Source organism: Cottoperca gobio, chromosome 14, assembly GCF_900634415.1.
Source record: "Cottoperca gobio chromosome 14, fCotGob3.1, whole genome shotgun sequence".
NCBI classification, from domain to species: domain Eukaryota; kingdom Metazoa; phylum Chordata; class Actinopteri; order Perciformes; family Bovichtidae; genus Cottoperca; species Cottoperca gobio.
In genome coordinates, this window is record NC_041368.1 from 15,020,616 (window position 1) to 15,043,044 (window position 22,429).

At 37.9% G+C, this 22,429-nt stretch overlaps 1 protein-coding gene across 4 annotated transcripts; it reads right to left on the reverse strand.

The window, feature by feature from the left end:
- Positions 1–357: 357 nt before the first annotated feature.
- Positions 358–21,162, reverse strand: b3glctb (beta 3-glucosyltransferase b). 4 transcript variants are annotated; one of them, XM_029448858.1, is made up of 15 exons: positions 20,984–21,162; positions 18,505–18,542; positions 18,380–18,419; positions 17,684–17,793; positions 12,043–12,119; positions 11,790–11,805; positions 11,495–11,631; positions 10,948–11,011; positions 10,051–10,167; positions 8,611–8,680; positions 7,090–7,203; positions 5,129–5,228; positions 4,562–4,681; positions 2,815–2,959; positions 358–1,742 (listed from the first exon to the last, which is right to left on the reverse strand). In XM_029448858.1, the coding sequence occupies exons 1-15, from the start codon at positions 21,042–21,044 to the stop codon at positions 1,617–1,619; spliced, it is 1,335 nt and encodes a 444-aa protein (XP_029304718.1). In that variant the 5' UTR covers positions 21,045–21,162; the 3' UTR covers positions 358–1,616. The 4 variants fall into 4 exon arrangements, 3 of the variants coding, with proteins under 3 accessions (XP_029304718.1, XP_029304715.1, XP_029304716.1); XM_029448855.1 differs by having other exon boundaries at positions 11,790–11,901; XR_003833474.1 differs by lacking the exon at positions 358–1,742 and having other exon boundaries at positions 2,824–2,959; positions 4,498–4,681; positions 11,790–11,901.
- Between the last annotated feature and the right edge of the window lie 1,267 nt (positions 21,163–22,429).

A 22,429-nucleotide genomic window follows, 5' to 3' on the forward strand; every position in this document is an offset into this window, starting at 1 on the left:
ATCAAGGAGCTGTATCTCTGTGAGGTGATCAATCAGTGATCAATCAGTGATCAATCAGTGACTTTAATCTCAGTCTGTTTTGAAGCTGCGCTGAGACACTAAAGAACTGAGAACAGAGTGTGACGACGACTTGCGATACCCAAAAACATCAAATAACACATATTTCATTTTAGCTTTATCTATGGTGGTCAACATTTGGCAGGGATTAGTTAAAGTGTGTTTCCTGTGTAATTATAATGTATATGTTTTTCTGCGTGTCCTACAACCACAGCATGTGATTCTCACTTGCTTCACACGATTTTGTCAGTCTGTTTATGAGGGGGGAAAAAAACACACAGAAATATTTCCTTCAGCCCAATGAATATTTTATTTTCATATCATAAAAACAGGTTATTTAACAGGTTTTCAGTAAGCCTGCACAAACATTTATATATTCATAAAAGCAGCTGGAAAATGGCATTTTAACGCAGGCTTGCCAGCTGTGAGTGTAAGTACTTTTGCACCCGTCCACACCGACGACTAACCCACAAACACACAGTTCTACTGTTTACAGATAAAAAAATCTACAAAACTGAAACCTCCATGAGAGACATAATCACATTCCATGTGGTAAACAAAATAAAAAGCAAGTACATAAAACATGTACACACAACTTATATAAATTCTATGGTAAATTACTTTAATTTATTTAAATGTATTTGCTTTAGTTAATTGTCTCTATTCTTAGCTTGTATTTTAGCTCTCTTAGTAGTGTTAGTTGTTTTTTTAGTATTTTAATGTTTCTTAATGTTAATGTTGTGCATTTTCAGATTCAGTCCCTATAATGGCTGCGAGACGTAGGAAGACTCTGAGACTGTTCTACAGGAAGTCCTCCAACTTCTTTAGAAATGTAAAGTCAACAACCAAATGTTAGCATGCGACCGAGCTACACTAAAATGTTGACAATGGTAAACGTATCTGCTAAACAAAAGCACACTAACCAAATTATGTTTCAGGGCACGTTTTCCAGGTCTTTCTGGACAATACCGTCACAGGCTACCGCTTGTCTTTAGTTCAAGGGAAAATTCACAAAGGATTGCGTGGCTTTTGCAGCCACTATACCTGCACAAATAAGAAGCAACTGCAAAGGGTGAAATGCAGCCCTAACTGTGCTGCCAAGCAAAGAGAGCCTTGGTGCTCCTGGGCTATTAGCACATATTGAAATGTATGTTATATGCATGAATTTGGTTAAAAATTGTCCCCTTTCTATGCAAATTAACCTCTAATAAATATGATTTCTCTAGGCCCTTGACTGCTTTGAGGAATGCCTCTACACCTTGCAGTCTGAATATGTAATTGTCTTTTTCTCTCTGCTATTGTTCTGCCTCCTGTGCTCTTAGTGCAAAGGCAACACTTATACTTTGTCACATTGTTAATTGCACTAAGATGCAAAAAAAGGACAAATTGCACTCAGCGGCAAAACATTATGGGTGCGTTTGCGCCGTAATATGTTTAGTGCAATTCCTTTTCTGAATCTTGACCTTGAGATGGGGCAGAGAGCGGTTGATCTCATGTGTAATTCATGGCGCCATCAGCAGCCGCAATCCATTCTTTGTAAAATTGGCCGGACAGTGTTTCTACAGTTCATCTCGTGGGTGCGTGTCCTGCAGCCAGTGTTTGAAGACGACAACAGGATCTATGTTCCAGTGCTTGTGGAAGGAGATGGCCTGCTGCAATGTCTCGGAGTAGTCATACGGTCGGGCCTAAAATATCAATAACAAGTGGTTTGTCTGTGTGGATGTACTGCATGTGTACGCGTATGTGTCTGCGTAACGATTCATATTCATTTCATTTGTGGATTCCTGAGGCTGCTATAAATTTGACCATTTCCCCTCTGTATTTTATTCAATATTCTGTTATTATAGCGCGCATAACCAACAAGTCACTTTTAGTGAAGACAAATATGAGTCACTGGATAAAAGGGTTTATGTCATACATAAATCTGGTTTACTTAACAATTGGAGCGCTTTCGGCTTAATATAATATAAAACTCAAAAAGAGCCTTTTTCAGACGACCCGATAAACTAGTGGTTAAAACACACACCACATGGGCGCAAATGCCCTGAGCAGCGAGTCCCTGGTTTGATTCCTGGCTGGCAGGACTGTTTTCTGCATGTCGTTCCCCTAATCTCTTTTCCTAGATTTCCTGTCTCTCTTCATTATCACTATCAAATAAAGGCATGCTTTTTGGACCGAATGTACGTTGAGAAAAGCTATTTTCCAACTTAGGATACACTACATCATCTACTTTTGTAACACTTTGTTCACAGGGTCTATAATTTCTTAACTTGCTCCAAGAGTCTTTTTTTTTTTTTTTAATAAAAGTGTAATTCGGTATTTATCTTTAACATATTTGAGATAATGTTCTGGGACCGTTAATAAACTTTAGTTGTGTTGAGCATATGATGATTTCCAGAAGAATTATCTTGTAAGAACTGCTCCATTTTAATACAAGTTAATACTCATTCATTACTAAATTATTATTGGAGACTTTATTCTTCACATATGTTGAATTGTATGCTTGCCTGTAAAAGATGTTCACATTTTTGCATGTTCACCTGATCAAAAAATATTCTCTCAGGATGCATTCTTTGAATTTACAGTAACATATCAGTTTCTTTATAGGAAAGTATAGAAAACTACAGCACCTGTAATCTAAACCTGGTGACCAACATGTCATCGAACCTTGTTCTTATCGAGTATATCTCAACATTTAAGGGTTGCACAATTTAGTAAAGGGAGGTCCAACCATATTATATTTCCTTTCCTTCCTACCTGATGGAACAGTGGACTGTGTGTGATGGGAACACCTAGGGAAGTGAAGCACCTGCCCAGCACCATGTCATCAGGAGCATCATCACTGTAGCAGCGACAACCACCGGAAACTAGCCTGGACACGGCCGCCCGACTGAGCACCATACTGCACACAGAAAACAGAAATTATATATATGATACAATATTATGTGCCAGCGTGTGATTGTCTGACCCATCTGATGTGCAGTCATCATGAAACCATGGAAATATAATATTTTTTATATTTCAAAGAAGCGGTAAGAGTTTTGGGATGAAAATATATCCTCTACTTCATGTAGTATTCAGCCTGTTCGTGCATCGGGAACACCTGCGTCGTGCGTCATTACTATCAACACTTCCACCATTGTTTTTCCTTTTTGACCGGATGTGTAGCTGATGACACATAAACCCCTCCCAATAAAACATCACACACATCCGTGGATGTTAGACATTGCTAGTCCAAGAGGAAAGTCTAGTGCAAAACAAGAATAAAGTGTCAGGTCCTCTAAAATATGATATCAGTGCTTTGCTTTTGTAAATTGCTGGAGCAGAGTTGGGGAGTCATTTAGTAATTGAATGTTTCTGCAGTAAGTGCTATTGAGGAAACAGGATGTCTCACTTTTGATGGCCTGCAAGTATTTTTTCCTGAGAGGAGTTATTAGGAGGGGGTTGGCATGATGCCTGGAGTCCTACAGTATCTTTAGACCTTTGCACTGAATGCGGGTCTCGTAGATGTCAGAGATGGGGGTGAGTTAACAGCTGATGATTTTGGAGGCGGAGCAAGTTGCCTTACCATACAGATATAGAAAAGGTGCAGCTCTGTAGAACTGCAGCATCCCCTCTCTGGACACCCCAAACTTTTCAAACTGGGGTAGGAAAAGAGTCTTTGGTTGGCTTTTTTGATGATGATAATGAAGATTGTGTTGTCATCCCATTTCAGACAGGAGGAGATTGTTGCTCTGAGAAACTCTAAGCCGTTAATGGTCAGTGGTTGGACCATGTATTTGAAAGTTGAACACCAGCTCTCTAGTTTAGCTCCAAGTTGTAGCGACAGACGACAGCACCAGTCAACCAGCGACAAGACCTCATTTCTGTTCTCATTTCCATACCACTGTTGTGTCGTCAACAAATTTAACATTTTACCAGAGCCCAGGTGTTAGTAGAGACCAAAAACAGAGCTAAAAGAGGGTGAATATTGGACTTAACATATGAATTAAAGCAGCTTTAAATTCTAGTCATTACTGGATGACAAGATTTAAAATGTGAGAAATAAATGTTCTATTTTTCCATTTTATATTATTGTTCACTAATGGACTGCTTTTTAGAAGACTAATGAAAAATGGCTCTAAAATGCGGAATATTTATTCAATATTTTAGCGGAATTAAGTTTTGCAATACAGAGTGTACAGAGTGTACTGTTCAATACAACCATGTCATACAGTGTTTACTCTTTTTATTTTTACTAATTTTGAACTTAATAGCAATGCTTGTGTTTTTACAGCTCTGCATTACTGCATACAGTTGTGTTGTTTCTATATTGAGTTTTGTTTTACTGCAACACTGTATGGTCACATGAAAAATATGAAAAGATAACAATAGTTTTGAGTTCTGAGAACACAAATGATGTCAAGCTGTCAAATAAATTAAAGGTGAAAATTCAATTACTTTTCTGTCTGAACTCCTTAACACCAGCAGCACGACCACACTCCCTTAACCCCCGCAGCCTCACCCTCCTCCTCCGGTGGTGTAGCTGTATCCGTTCTGGAGCAAGCTGTAGCCGTATCTCTCCCCCAGGCTCACTGCTTCCTTTGGGTCATAGCAACGCAGCAGTCGCCGCAACCTGGGTAAACTATAGACGGTGAAACAGACAGGAAGTGAGGAGCGTGCAAGAATACTTTCCAAACACAAGTGCATACCTTAGGCTGAATAGACTCCAGACTGTATGGAGACACACAACACACAGTCTTAGCGACATCTAATAGCATACTAAGAGACTTCACAGGATTTTGGGGGGAATTAAAGCACTTTTTTAAGTTGTCTCTGTACTGCACCAAAATGACTTTGGCTTTTGAGCTTTTCTTAAGACTGTGTGAGCATGTACAGATCAACATCTCTCTCACCCTCCTGCTAGTTTTGTTGCAGATGTCAGTAGGTTATATCTTTATCATTCTAACTGGTTCATGAACCCGAGCAGAATTATTAGCAAACAAGTGACCTGTGTGCATGACTTTAAAATAAATCACATTAATGTCCCGCTCTCCTCTAAGGTTGTAACACGATCTCTTCTCCCAGTCACCTGATGAGTGTGTCATCATCAACAATGAGTAGCCAGTCAGCCATTGGTACTTCTTTGTTCAAGAACCGCCTCAAGATGGCGAACGTCTTCCCACAATGCCCTGCAGGGAGACGACATATAGACAAAAAGGTAAAAGATGAAGCAGTGGTTGCCAATTCAGCTTTTTGCCGCATGAGAACTCATCAGACCCAAGTATTTTATAAACTGGCTTGACCCTCAGGTAAGTGGATTTATGAAGTGGATTTGTGCTCATATTGAAGAGGCCCTGAACAACGCAACGCTCTGCTGATATTAAGATTAATAGCATTTTATATGTCTGACAATATCATAGAATGGTTCTGATCCATGATCATAAGCAGAGAGCCAAATTAAAACCGGATAAATCAGGATCAAGTTAAAACAATTGCAGGCAGACCATCCTGTCTATTCAGGCGAGAATTGCTGGAAACATTTGGGATAATGTACGTAACTCAACAAAATATATAGCAAAAGTCTAGCTGTTTTTAGACATTGTGATGCAGAAAGGTTACATATCAAACTACAGGGTGAGAGAACAATGAGACAAAAAGCATGGGCTTGGAAAGTAATAATAGTCAAAATAATTCATAAAAAGGTATCGTACAGAGGACATGACAGGCAGTGAACAAGTTAAATATAAGATTGGAGGTTCAAGAGTCGTCTAGCCACCTCTTTACTGGGAAGAGGAATGACTTTGTGGTAATTGCTAGGATTTAGTTGGACTCCCTCGTCTCCTGATTTGTCTGTTCTTACAATCATTCTTCCATCCGTGGTGCACTTAAAGTGTGTGAGGACAGGAAGTCAGGAGCGTTACTGAAGAGCCCGAAGGTCTTCCTGTCCCCCTTTAACAATGATCTCACATCAGGCACAAAACAAAGGGGATGGAGAGTAGTAGTAGTGAACTACCTCTTGAACTTCAGTTTGAACTTGAAGATTACCGAGTCGATGCAGTTAACGATGCAGTGATTACACAAAGAAGGGACACGGAGTCACATCAGGAAATAATCTCAAGAGTCTACAGCTAATCTTACAGCTCTGCGAGGCTGTACTGTGCAAACATGCTAACAATGACAACGCTACAATGCTAATACTGAGTTCATGTTATATCGAAGTTAACAGAATTACGAGTTTCTGACTTATAAACAGCGTTCCTGTCAACTTCTACATTGTAATTACGGCTGGGATTTATCACCTCTACCATCTCATACGTTAAGCATAAGCAAGGTGTAATGTTTAACCATCTTAGTTTAGCATGGTGGGAGACTAACACTATCAGGTATACAGGTATTTGGTCATATATCAAAGTATTTGACAAATTACATTTTTGACCTGATGATGGCGCTGGATGAAAAGTCTGATGATCAAAAACAGCCCATGTGCTATTCTTGCGTTCTATAATTACATTGTAAAAAGAAGAAAATATTTATCATTCTGTAAAAAGTATTTAACTAAAGATGCCGTTAAGTGATCCCAAATAAAAAGGGAAAAAAAGTCCCACACCGAAAATGAAACGTCAGAGGATCACCAAAGTTATTAAGATACATCATCTGGGAACCATTAATATCTATGCAAAGTTTTGTGCCAATCCATCAAGTACATATTGAGATATTTCACTTTGAAAGTGAAAACTTTGAGCTGCTGGTGGCAGTAGAGGATAAGTCAGGGGATCATTCAAATGCATCCTTCAAAAGTGGTGGACTGACATCATAATAGGTCATCATAATAGGTCATTTTTCCATCACCCCCCGACAACTTGCCCATCACCATCCATCCATCCGTCCATTTTTAAGCTACCTATTCTGGTCAGGGTTACGGTAGCTACAGGCGTCACAAACATCCTTTAACTCTGCAGCTTCTTCCTCCAGCTCCTTCTGGGGGATCCCGAAATGCTTCCAGTACAACTCTGTGATTTATTCCCTCTAACATATCCTAGATCAGCTCACCTCTCTCAGTGTTGGGCACTCCCAGACTGATCGTGGGTATGGAGGCGTCGGTGACATCGCTGTAATACTCTAAAAACCCAGCGTCTTTCTCCCAGGTTGCCTTCACCACTGGTACTGTGAGGAGAAAGGGGGAAGGGATAAAAAGGAGCCATGTGGTGGAGAGAAAATAGAACCTCAAACAACACGTATCTCTGAATCGTACAGACACACACAGAGCTCATTATAAAAACTATCAAATAATGAAGGATGTCTACTACCTCTGACTGAGGGGATAATTAGGCTGTCTTTTAACAATTATTGTCACTCCCTGCATGTGAGTCTGGATAAGAGCGCTGTCTACATAAAAACGCTAACAGCAAATCATAATCACAGAATTAATTTTTAATCCCTGTCAAGTGTGACCAATCCTATGTTAATTCTCAAACAAATCCACTATCTAATAGTTAGTTTGAGTACATTACTGGGACAGCTCTGCAATTATAGTAACTTCAATTCAAAGTAACAGCTAAGTTAATCACTCGCTGTTCTTTTTTACTTTTGAGTTTGTTCATCACTTTTAAATAATCAGTACTGGCTCATTTTGACCCTAAAAAGTAGCATTGCATTCATTTGCATTTATTATGTGATAAACATAAACTGAAATTATTTTGGCAACGGCGTGACCTCAAGGGGAGTTTAGTTTACAAATGTGCAAAAAATAAAAGAAAGTCCTCTTCCCTGCACCTTTACAATGAACAAAACGTTGTAATAAAAGAGTAAACAGCTCACTACTGACTTAATTTAAAGATCATATGTTTGTTTTTTAAAGCTTTTAATGGTGTAAGGCCTCCTTACATATCTGATCTCCTCAGTCGCCACTCCATCCCTAAAGCTTTCTGTTCCTTCTGTCATCACGATAAAACTACAAACACAGAGGTGATCAAGCATTTGAGGTCATGGCCTCTAAACTTTGGAGCAATCTCCCACTTTCTCTTAGATCAGCACTTTCCCTAAGCTCATTTAAAACTCAACTCAAAACCTACTTTTATTCTTTACCATTTGTGTCCACCTGAATGTTGCCCTCCTGTTTGTTTTATTGATTTGACTTTCATTGTTCTGTATCTATGTTCTTGCCTATTATGTTTTATTATTTCTTATAAATTGTGTTGTCCTTTTGCCACTGTACAGCAATTTAGGCAACTGTTGTTTATTTTAAATGTGGTCTATAAATAAACTAAACTTGAAATTTGAAACTTACATTTATTTGACAGATATAGTTTCTGGTTACTTTTCAGATTAAAATCAGTAACATGTATTAGTTTTTCTGCAGAATGAGTAATTTTACTTTTGATACTTTAATAAAATTGTGCTGATAATTCAGATGTACTTTTAATGAAGCAGGATTGAAATGCAGGACTTTTACTCGTAACTAAACAGTAGTTAAGGATCTTAATATATCTTGCACCATTGCAGAATATATATATATATATATAAAATGACAATATTTTCCTTCAAAAAGGTTTGGGAGTAACGCACACACACCTCGCTCAGAGTGGAATTTTTGGCATGTTTTCACAGCAACAAATAAGTCTTTCTTCGACACGGGATCTCCCTAGACAAGAGGGAAATAAATAAATGTTACTTCCAAAAGAAACGATGCATTGTAGTTCTTAAACAATAAAAAGAGCACAGGTGAACACAAACACAGAGTTAGGTGCAACATATATGGAATATAATGGACTTTAAATTGAGTTGGGATGTAAAAGAGCTATCAGGTATTATCATCTGGCCAGACATGTCAATACTTGTATCTCTTTTGCTCTGAATGTCCATTTCAAGCGTTGCTTCTTATCCCAGAGAATTGCCAACAGAGATTTATGACTTATTTATGGCTGTCATTTTTTGATCTGCTACCCTAGCAGAATATTCATTATAAACACCAGACACTTCCTCGTGATGTTTAACACTACTTCCAGTAAGATCATCATAATCACTATATTATTCATGTATTCTTTGTGACAGATGGTCCTAAAATTTCTGCTCCTTTCACGCACATTCAGAGAGTCAGAGTTATTTTATGCAAAAGTTGTGCTTACTTCAATGCGTATTATTATATTCATGTGTATATTTATACTTTCTGTGTTTCTATTTTATCATCACATGCAGGGAATTAAACGATCGCAGCAGCAAAAGAACGGAAAAAAACATGCAAAGTATAAAACTAGAATATACATTATGAGAATGAGAAACATCTTCAGTCACATCTACAAGTACTAATCCTACCTGAATTGAGGTAACAGTTTATTTCTTTTCCTTTTGTGTTTTTCAGCCTGAGGGCTTCTGTATGGTCAGGCTGAGCACCTGCAGTGGACCTCATGTGACAAGCACAGAGGGTGTTTGATTCCTGCCGGATGAAGAATGATTGCGATAGCATCCTTATGTGGCACTAGAGCAGATGACAGAGTTGGGACTTTTGTTCTATAGTTGGTTAGTTAGGAATGAGGGTAAAAGCTCAAAGTGTGCGTAGAAAGGGTGGAAAGAATCACTTACATTCATATCGCCACTTGGTTACATCTAGGGCTTAAAGGAATACTTCAAGTTGACCATTTGTAAGTCATTTACTCACCCTGTCACCTTGAATTCTTGAAGAAAACTCTTTTTAAAATTAAGTCTCAAATAAACAAAACAAAAACTGGATAAAAGAGACTTGGATTGTACTGCACAAGTTGTGTGAGTTTGTAAACGGATGTTTTGACATTTACTTCGATTCATCAAGACTTCTGCTTGTACAATAGGCCTCGGCAGTGGCAACATACACGTGCTCACATAAAAGAAAGCTGGACAGCCGAGTTATAACCGTGATTAAAGGTGATGGATCATAAACATTGAGATCTCCTTGATGCCCCCACACGCAGACACACTTTACTGCAAATGTTAATGAACACCCAAATGTAAGTGTCAATAAATAAGACTTGTACATACACAGTTGGGCAGGTAGGTTGTAAATGTCGTAGCACAGTTGTCTCTCGTTTCTGTACAAAACTCTGGAACTGCTGTCAGCTTTGGACCATTACCTGCCTCCCAAATATACAACGCAAGCTAGAAAAACAGAGACGCACATAAAGACACATTTAGGCGAGATTAGCATTAACAGCTCACTCTTAGAACAGTAAATAAATACCTCTAGTTTTCTGGAAGCTCTGAGCTGCTAAATTATTTATCCCGCATTAACATTACCTATAAAACATTTGACAATTCCAAATCGGGCACACGGCTTGAGGTTTATGACTCACGCTATGCATCTTAATGACATCATTATCATGCATTTCAAGGAGGCGTAGCATTATGAATTAATGTCTTCACCGGGTCTCGACACGTGGAAGTAAAGCAAAACACAGCTTGACTTTGACCTTGAATTTACACTCGTATTAGGCCTAATTTAAAAACATTACAAGGAATGGTTTTTTTTATTCATAATGTTTTTTCAACCTTTGCTAAACAGCCAGATAAAGGTTTTCCCAAATCAGTACAGTTGTTACATGCACGATGTGCATATTCAATCTCCCCAACACACACAAAAATACACATTCTTAGACACATTCAGAATTAAAGCTTTTGCATTAATAATGTAATAATAAATACACCAAGAGCAGCAGGCACGGGAAGCTGCAGGGGCCTTTTCAACAAAAGGCTATCCAGTCGATGGGAGAATACTGCCGATCATTCATATATGCTTAAGCATTTTAGCTCAGCAGGCAGTCTGAAAAATTAAACTGCTTTTTCACAGCAGTTGAGGCTTTACAATAGTTACCCAAGTATATGATAGGCAGGAGATGACACACAGATTGACAACATTGCTGGAAATTGTTTAGAAGGTACCTCATGTTTCAAGTCGATGGTAAAATCTGACTTTAGACTCTCGTGTTGGAGCCGCACGGCGAGTCTGAAACACATGGACGTGAAAGATGTTGAAAGAAAATTAACAGCAGAGCAGAAGTGAGAACTTTTCCTAGTGCCGTCAGGTTGTCAGAATTTCACTACACAATGATTGTGGCCGAAATAATTCACGAGTACCGGGATATCTATAGGACATTTAAAGAAATAATAATAACGCTATCAATCAAATTCATCTTGAACTTTGTTTAATGTGCGTTTTGTCTAATGAATTACACTCAAAATACAAGTGTAGGGAGGTGGAGAGAGAGTCTATAGCCAGAAATGCACAAAAGCCTGATTTAAGCGGCGCTGGATCATTTCCATATTCTCATTTATTCAACTAGTGTTTATTTCCTATGCCATGTGTGATAATAGTGTCTACTGCTATAACCCCGACATACTGATATGAAGGCTTTTTGCTACCGTGGACCAACCCTTTCTCACATAAAAGACAGAAACATATCAGTGACACGTTCATGCACACACACACCTCTGGAGCAGCGGCATGCTGAGAGCCCAGCCTGCGGCAGGGTCAGGATAACTAAAGGAAGTGGGGTCTTCAGAGAACGCATAGTGGTGGATAATGGAGGCCTCGTTGTCATGGAGAAGCTTACCCAAAAACCATTCCTGGTGAGTTGCAAAAAGGTGCACGGGGAAGGGAAAAGCAAGTTATTTTCTTTAATATGTGCAGGAAACAAAATCACATTCATATAGCAAAAAGGGCTGTTTAATACATGAAGTCAGTATTGTTAGGAAGATGATTGCATGTCATGTGATCATCTCACCTCTCGGACTTGATATCTGTGGAGGACGTGCAGCAGGGCGGACAGTGTGACGCTGGTTTCCTCCTCAATGAAGAAAAACCAGGATGTTGATTGGCCATAAGTGGCAGAGAGACTGGAAAGATCCATACGGACCCATTAACTTCATTCTTTTATTTCATAGATCAGGAGTCATTAAAGCTAAACTCAATTAAATCTTATTGAATCGGATTTAATTAACTTTTTTATCATTTCCATGTGTGAATTCAACACTCACTGACGAAGCGCAGGGAGGATACTCCAATCCCCTTCATACTCCGACAGCTCGTGGAGAAGAACAACAACTGGAACTCCCTGCATGAAATAAAACAATTTAATTAGAAAACAACAGATCTCTTCATCAACACCTTCCTTTATATTCTAGCATATTGCATTTTATTCTTGTTATGTACCAACATGCTTGCTCTGGAAATTCCCTTAATTCCAAACACACACAATATATATTTACACAATATTGATATGGTTGTTTTTTTTAGGGATCCAACCAGGTTCTTGTGGAATATGCATGTATTAAATTAATATTAGGTAAATAAATGTAGCCAAAAACTTCCTGAAAATCATGGCTAACAATTTAGGTCTATCAAAAAAACAAAAAACAAAAACAACATTGCATGAGCATGATTCACTTTAAACCACACTGAAAACATCCGTTTGAAACTCAATGTATTTCAAGAAAATCTCACATAAAATATCAAACTGAGGCCTTTTGAGTAAAGAAATTTACCAATCAAAGACAACAAATGTCCTGCTGGAGGATGGTGTGAATAGTTTACTACTAGAGAGCACTGTACAAGGGTGATCATATCCCTGAGAGATACACACAAATATATATGTGTATATATAAATATATAAATATATATATATATATATATAAAATATATATATATATATATATATATATAATATATATATATACATATATAAATAGATATATAAATATATACATATATAAATATATAAATATATATATATATATATTAAAAAAAATATATATATAAATAAATAAATATATATATATAAAATTTAACTGTACAAGTAAAAAGAAAATAACAGAAATGAGAGGAGCACACATTGGATCAGATCACTCCATAGGAAAGAGAAATGACACGAGTACAAGCGACTCCTTAAAGGAAATGATACGTGCTCCTCTGACACTGATGAATACACCTGGACATGCTGGTGGGAGTTGAGTGACAACGTCTGCACATCCTGGTGCGTGCAATGTTTGGAGTTTTATAAAGTTTTGCTTGTATTATTTTGACAATGACAGGCTCAAAATGAGGGCAGGGGAAAGAGTTTATTAAAAAGCTTCTATTTACGTCTTCCTCCACTCTACGTGACTCATACAGAAGAACGCACCAATCTCTTCCACACAGCTATTCATAGCACTGAGACAGACACAGTTGTATAGACTGGGTAAGAACACAGGTAAATTGCATTATATTAAACATAATACATAAATGATGAGTCAGAGATTTGACTCTGCTGAGATATACAATTCAGTCCAAGGCCGATTACAGTGCACTAATTATCTTCCTATAGGTGCGCTACTTTAGAAAAAGTGTTCACATTATAAATGGGTTTGAAATGAAAGTCAGTCTCTTCTTCTTTCTCGTCTAAAAGCAGAGATCAAGACCCTAATTTGGTAACATCCATGTTTAATTCAAGTGCCAAGGAGTGAACGGAATCAAAGTGAAGGTTTTTTTTTGATTTATGACAATGCTGATTATTTTCCAGAGCTCTAAATGAGGCAACTGAAAAAGCAGCATTGTGTCAATACAAAATGTAATGCAGAACTCTGTCAGCGTCTCCCTGCTACACATTGCATTATTCAGAGGTGTTTCTGTTATTTGCCTGCCCTCATTGATATCAATGGGGAGGACAAATGAATAGAAACACCTGTCAGTATAACGCAATACAGTTCAACAGCACCACAAACTGCAGACTTCAAAATGATCATACAGTCGAAAAAGGTTTCAACAACGCATTATAAACTTCCATGAAGGATTTTTTTTCAGGACCTTTGTATAAGAGTATGTTTGTTTTAGCTAAAAGTGACATTTTGGATTTAAGAAAAGATAATATTAAAATATTAAATAAAAATCTAATATATTTTTTACTTTTGAGATTCGTCTCGGAAAAGACTCGACTGTCACATACCATGATACTTGATCACATGTTGTGTCTGATAAAACATTTTATTGTTTTATTTTGAGTCGTGACCAACACTGTAGCTCACTTACAATTAGAGCAAATGGACACATAATGTTCACAAAAAAGTATAGTTAGTTAGTTTAGTACTTTACACAGACATCCACACATTGAGAGTTCACATGCAACCTTCTTCTTCTTGAGTCCACTTCAGATTCTGAGGGTGTAAAATATGGTTATTACCATCTGCTGTAAGTGTGGTGAGATGTGGGAGAAATGAGCCGAGAGAGCAACTGCCAAATGAGGAAACTCTGTGATGAGGCTGAAAAGACACAGTGTTGGCACCGAGGTCTTGAATTAAAAGCCTGCCTTTACGTCCAATAGCAAATAAAGAGCCACGTGACTTTATCAAAGTGTTCATCTCTTCCGATAAATGTTATGACAAGAAATATGTGGATATAAATACGCGTTAACATAGCACTAAGATTAAAACGGACATGCCGCTGCTCATATTTTGGAAATATAATATGGTTTACTATATGACAAAACCCTTTGACTGTAAACGAGAAAACAGCCATACGTCAGACAATAAGTTGTCAACATGTCCGAGTTTATGAGCGTTTGCCACCTTTAATCATCTGGTGATACGTTAGCCAAAAAACCATGACGCACAACTTACCCTCTAACAGCGGTCTAGCTGTGATTAACATCCAATCTAGAGAAAGCTCTCACTCATCCACACACACACACACACACACACACACACACACACACACACACACACACACACACACACACACAATTTCCAACAATATGCATGGAAATGCAAAGTTAATGCCCAATTGATCATAGTGTTTCTGACGGCATGTTTTCTCCATTATTGCTGTTCATTTATTGAAAAGTGGTATACACAAAGTTTTCTTTCATTATTTGCTTGTAATTATTGGGCCTTATTTTTTCTCTGTTAAAAACCTTCCTTCATTCAGTTGAGAAAGCTGTTTCTGTGGAATATGTTTTATGAATAAGTGCTGCAGCAGAAATATTGTTTCAGCTTCGTCAATATACCTGCCACTACTTATTTACTTAGAGTATTTTGAATGTCTCTTTTCAACTTTCCTTTTCATACCTCTTATTTTCATCCAAAATTATGTTCTAAGACACAGTGAAGTCATTTATGATTTATTTCAGCATCTTCATATGACAATACTGAAAGTAAATCATAAATAAATATTACATGTTGCCAAGAAACCTGTCTGCAGACAAATCCAAAGCATTTAGGTTATTCTATGTAATCTTCTTTCGATAACTAATGTAATATTTACTTCCAATTAATGAGCTTTCCCTGAAACTGTTCCGCCTCCCACTTTGAATACCGCTGGTGTAAATAATCCAGCTCCTCTTAAATCATCAAGGATGAACTTTTTATGAATAAAATCAATGTGGTTCATTTAAATAAAGAATCACATGAACATTTGATTGTATTTACTGTTTGCTAAACCATAATGAGTTCCAAAATATAGAAAGTGTGTCGCCGTTGCCTTTTGTGACATTCATAAATATCCCTATATTCCTAAGAATGTCAAAATAAACTCTAATTCTGTGTGGCTTTATACAAACTAGACCGGTACAGTAAAATAACACTGTTTAGAGAAATGTGTGTGAGTATGTTAAAGTGTATATAGTATGGTGTATAATTGCTCTTCCCAGCTGCCATGCAAGAACAGTCATTTAACAAGCTATGAATAACAAAGTGGAGTTTATTGACGGGCAGCTATTTTATAACCATGGAGCCAAAGTGATGTTTTTTCAACATTCTCACTTCTCACTGTGTTTTCTTTCTGTCTCTCAGGAGAGAAATTGATGCTGAAACGCCTCAAACCACAATGTTTTGGCTTCAAAAACATTTTTTTTATAGAGATTTCAAATTCAATCACTGCTCCCACTCTGTCGCTGCTGAATCACTCACTGATGCATATGCGATTAAAGTTTTTAAAGCTACTACACCACATTTGTTGTTTACAGGCTGCAGTGGGATTGCAGAGATCTCCTCACTTAAATAAAGAAGGGCTAAGAGAGAGGTTTAGAGACTACAAAATATCATTATCCTTATCAAATAAGTGGGAATGTAAAAAAGTCTTGACCACAGCCAAAAAAGATCCTATCTGAAAAAACATGTGAGACGGTTAAAATTGTCACAAGTCAAATTTAATAAAGATTTCTCAAGTCTGATACTGTAGAACTCAGTCCACAGAGACCCTGCTGACTGCCTTCTGCCGTTGTTTCTATCAGGGAGGATTTGGATTGAAAATGAGTTTGGAGGAAGAATAAAAGACTGCATTATTTCACAGTACCCATTCCTAGCAAAGGAAGATTACCAATTCTGTGTCTCTACTGCATGCTGTCACGTCCATATGCCTTTCATCTCATTTCCCTCAGGTCTATAAAAAATTGGTTTTCACAGATGCCCTGCAGTCACATAATTAGTCAATAATTACAGTGAGAACGGAGAGAGCGCTTCCTCTCAACTCTAAGGCAATGAGGACACCTATTGGTACCAGTGCAACAACACAGCTATGCATAACTCCAAAAGCCGCTGACACACATTAAAAATGAAACTGCTTGCAGCATCATTATCCTGTCGTTGCTGTTAAGCATATTCAGCACTTTTTGAGCACTTAATGGTAATTACAATATTTGTTTCTCCATAAGTGCTGCAAATGAATCTGCCTAAAGCAGTACGATTACTGAATCATGTACTTTATATTTAGGAACCATATTAAGGAATACAGGTGGTTTTATGTTGTAGCCCACTTACCACAAATGATGTATACTTTACTTAACTGCTGCTAACCATTTTCCATATGGAACAGCGTGGCGCGGATCTTTTTTGTCCTCTCCTCTCCTTTCTTCCGCTCTGTCTCTGACTGTAGATGTGTGTGCACGTGTGTGTGTGTGTGTGTGTGTGTACGTGCGTGTGTGTGTGTGTGTGTGTGTGTGTTTGTGTTTGTGTGTGTTGGGGGGGGCAGCGGAGCTGAATGTGTGCATTGCTGACTGAAAGATAACGGCTTCTGCCTCCATTTATCCGTTTGCTACAATATGTTGGATTCATTGTTAATGTGCATTTAAAGACATTTACATTTGTGGAAAAGAAATTAGTTAGAAAATATTTTTTTTTAATATTTGTTGAAAACCTCTGCCCTAGAGCATGGCTAAGAAATACCGCCTCGTGGTTGTACAGTTTACATCCATGTCTGTCCAACATGTCATCACTTCATTATTTTATCCTATTGTGTGAAACTTCCTGAGTTGTGGTCAAAACACACATTTTGTGAGTTCACGGTGACCTTTGACCACCGAATTCTAATCAGTTCATCCTTTAGTTCAAGTAGACGTTTGTGCCAGGTGTTGTTGAGATATCACGCTTCAGACGGACAACCTGAGAACATTATTCCTCTGGCCACAGCGGTCGCTGGTGTGGAGGCATAGTCAAATAAATGAGCCAGTGTATTGTGAAAAATGTATTAGCTCATTAAAACTAAACTCATTTTTAAAGGTCGTCTTATCGTCCTTATTTTCATACTAAGAGCTTTTATTTTTTCAATCTTTATGATTGACAGGACACCTACAAAACACACATGTGGACACACAAACATCACACAAGAAAGAACAGAGCTAAGATCTAAACCCAGAAATGATCCACATGCTACCTGTCCCAGCTCAGCCGCCTGATGCAGAATCTTCTCCTTCCTCTGAGCAGCTCGACGGGCGTGGAAGGAGTTCCTCTGACTCTGGATCACTAACACCACCTCCTCCAATCCTGAAAAAAGACATTCACAGAAAAGGTAGAGCTGGGACCAATTAGGAAAAGAAAAGAGACATGATGATGCAAAGAAACAGAGGATTTGTGAAATACACTCATTTGTTTTCTTGCCAGGAACACGGGAGTGTAATGACAAGACTCCACAGAGTCACTTCGCCCGGCCAAGAAACAATCCCACACTCGGAAAACTACCATCTATCATTTTTACACTTCACAGGATATAACATTACTTCATTAATGAGCTTTGGAGATTCTAGCTGGTGGATCTTGTTGCCTTTGGACAGAGCCAGGCGACCTGCTTCCCTCAGTCTTTATGCTAAATTGAGCTAACTGTGTGTGGTATCAATCTTCTCACATAACCCTTGGCAAGAAACAGATTAAGTGTATTTCCCAAAATGTTGAACTTTTCCTTTAACTCTTAGTCATGCTCCTACCATCAGATTTATTTATTGTAATGAACAATCTTAAAGATTTTGGTGACTGGCTCTGGATCAAATCCAACCTCATAATATGCATCATATAACTGAATCGCTTCCCTAAACAACAAAACATCAGACCATCTGCAGTGAAATCCCTCACTCACCAACAGAGCTGTGTTCTGTGCGCTCCAGGTGCTCTGCTGCCTGCGGGGAGTCAGAGGGATTCTCGTTAAGTGCTGAGCCACATGATGAAGCGCAATCACAGCAAGAATCTGGGGGCAGCACTTACGTGAGCATGGCCTGCGTGTTTGTCTCCAGCAGAGGCACCTTGAAGCGGCGAAAAAAGAAAAAACACTAAATCCTCAATCACATGCTCTAATGAATTGTGCTGACATCAGTAGCCACTTAATCGTTTAGTCAGTTAGAGGAGGAGTGGATCAATGGCAAATCAATTTACAGCAGAAGTCATATAAAAAGCAAAAATGTTTGCCAGTTTTATATCAATTTAAATAGTTAAAAAATAGAATATCTTTGAGGTTTGAACTGAATATGTTACATTGAGCTCTGGGACCTTTCTGGCACTCATTAACGCAGGACACACTTTCACAACATTTCATCTTGGACTCATCTGTCATAGTACAACAGCCCCAGGAGCTGAACACCCCTTTTAACATATTAACTATATTGATAAGATTTTAAAAAAGAGACATTGAGTGCAAGAAAACTCAAAACAGACTTTGGAACCAGGACAGATATAGTTGCTACTGCTCAGTGTGAGGGGGTTATGGTGGTATCATACTTATGAGAGTCAACAAGTATAACGCTGTATCAGCATGTCAATCTATGCAGTAGCTATGGCTATAAAGTCAATGTGCAATTGTGCCATTCTTCGTGATGTGGAAAGTCTATTGAGACAGGCTCTTTGTATCTGCAGATGATAGACAGTTATTTCCCTGACTCAGACATAAACACAAATACTTTTCATACCGTGATTTGGTAGAAAGAAAAGCCACACTCCCTTAGATTTCAGACCGGAAAAACATGAAAACTGATCTGAAGATGTTTAATTTCTCCTTATCTGACGACCAAACCTGCTTCTCAACGATGGAACATTGGGGAGAGAAATAGGTCAGAACCATCATGTGTTTTGTATCTACGGTGCCTTGTTTAAAACCCTGCCACTCACACGGGTGACTCATGCAGGTGTATTCAATGCATCTGGCTGATTTGATGTCTTCTCAATCTATATAGAAGGAACGGTATGTGTACCACTAAGGGCCAAATCACACCAACAGGTATCTGCTATGAATGCATAAAGCTGCCATACTAGAAAGAAAACAAATACATATACTGAAACAGTACATTTCATTATGGCTATCACTATGGGCATTTCAAGTAAATAAATAACCAATATATTTCCACCAATATCAGCCATAAGGCCTCTTTCAGGTCAGACATTTTGATTTGTTTTGATAGGAAAAGCAAAGGTGTAATTAATAACATAAGCTTTAATAGAAGATGAAATGTATCCATTATTAATGTCATTAATTACACCTGTGCGTTTTCTGCTATGACATAAAAAGTGATAAGTGTCTATAGCAATACCATGAAAAACCACTTAAAAAAGGTATATGGCAATACTAATGATACGATATGCATTTTGTAAAACGTTTCATTATTATTCCAGGTCTAAAACAGGTTAAGCTTTTACAGTGTCTCTCTTAAAGGCCCTGCACGCCATGTTACACGCCCACAGGTGTTTTCACTTAATTTGCCTGATTAGACCTCATCTCTGTTGGCCTGTATTAAACTGTGTTTGATTGACATTTCCCTCACCCTCCTATTAGTTTTGTTGATCCTGTTAGGTTAGGACAACTTACACCATAATGGACCTTTTTCACATTTTGAATGGCCGGGAAAAGCACAGGTGAAAATTATAACATTAAAGATAGTTCAGTTCCATGAAGTGTCCCGGAAAGCCAGCATCCACAATACCTGAGCTTGTTAAAAACCAGTGCTTTTCCTACTATGACTAGTCAAAATGTCTGCTGTGAAAACCTGAGCAGAGGCCTAATTGGCCAGAGTAACTGGGTGTGCAGGGCTTTTCATTTTTTAAACATTGCTGGCTGATAGTCCAATAATTGACAGTTTCATTCATAATTAATTCATAAGAAAAGGTGGCAATTGGACGATGGGGTTACAGACAAATGTGAATTGCAATTTCACTACAAACTAAATCAGCATGGGCTGTAACTTAGTTTTTAATCATCTTCATTATTCCCACGAAAGCTTCTGTGTAGAGCTATCTGTGCATACTTTTCCCGGAGGCATATTTGAAGATGAAATATTACCTTTGACATCATATATTTAGTTACCTTGACTTGCATCACTATACTTTAAACAGCCTCTTGTTTACAAACCCCATGGGATTGCCTGCATTTGTTTTTGTTGTGCGTCAAGCTATCCACTATAAAATCACTAGTTCCTGTTTTGAACTTCAAAATAAAACAAAAATAGTCACTCATTTGTAGCAAAGCAAGTACCGGGATTTCACTGATGAACAACTGTGTAACAAAGTGTGTAACTTATCAGCAAATACGTCTATTTGTACATTTTTTAAACCATAATGCACTCTATGTCTTGTTAAATTACATTGATAATTTTACTTTGAAGGCCAAATCGAATCAACTTCCGGTATTCTATCCAGCTTACTGCTAGCGGTTTAGCTAACACCGTAGCTGTCTCAGTAGGGCATTGACCCCACTTACCAAGCCAAAGAAGAAGCACAGCGACCAGTTTGCATCCGTTCACCACATTATGGTGTGACATGGTTCCCGTGGCTGCTGTATTTCGTTTGAAATCACTGTCTTTTCACGGCGAACTGGAGAAACTGGTTAGCTACATTCCTGTACTGGCAAAGCTCAACTATAGTGGCTGTTAGTGCAGCGCTTTAGTGACCTCTAGCGGTAATTAGTATATTAGTACTATTAAATATTCATATTGCGTAGTATTCACTGAATACTATTCAGATATTTTATTTAACCCTTGTATTATCAATCAATTTGACCCATTTCAGTTGACCATTTAGTTCACTTAGATGTGTAGTGGAAGGTCTGTGCAGAGTTTGTATACAAAGATGATGTTGCGGGTCACACAATACAAAATTAGCTCCAAAAGATTTACAACTGAAGAAGCTTTATCACAGATTCTGGACTGTGATAGTGATGTAGAGGAAGAGGTTTTAGAGACCGAGGACAATACTATTGACAATCCAGATTATGAATTTTCCTATGATGAAGATGATTCAGAGGACGATCCTGCAATAGTCTCTCCATCAGATGAAAACCAAGGAATGCAGCAATCCTCGACAGAAGTGACATGGGCATCTAAAGATGGTAACATAAAGTGGTCAACATCACCACACCAAAGCCGAGGCAGACAGTCATCTTCCAATGTCATCAAAATTAGAAATTAGAAGCAACTGCCAGTCTTTGGGATGAAGAGCATGGAAGGCCCATCTTTCGATCAACAATGTCCCCGGGGTCATTTCACCTGATAACTTCGTGTGCTGCGATTTGACAACTGTGACACCAGAGCTGGTCGACGTGAAAGGGACGAACTAGATCAGAGATGTCTGGGATAAATGGTTCTTCCTTTGTTGTACAATCCTGGTCCCCATGTTACTGTAGACGAGCGCCTTGTTCCATTCAGTAAAACAAGAACCTCTTGTGTGAAATGCAAGAATTACATCTGCAGAAAGCATTGAGAATATTTTGAGAAAAAAGTGAAATTAATTTTTAAAAAACAAGTGGAATGAGGGAAAAATGTTATGTAAAGAATTGTTGTTTGGATGTTGAATAAAAAATGTATTGTATGTCCCTTTTTTAAATAGTATATGATCTAAATTGACGTTTTTATTGGTTTTACTTTGTTCTTTGACTGTTTTGAGTGTATTTACACAGTAAGGGTCAATATAACCCTAACCTAATAAAAGTATACATTATGCAGATTTATATTTATTCAATTATAGGATTATAGTAAGTGATACATTAATGTGTTCATTTCTTTAATGTTGCGGCTGGTAAAGGTGAAGCTCATTCTAATTTATTTATACATATCTTGTATTTAACTTTACATTATGTTCCCCCTACTGACCAATAAAGCCGTATTTATAATTATTGATAATAATGTTATTACTTATTTATTGATTATAT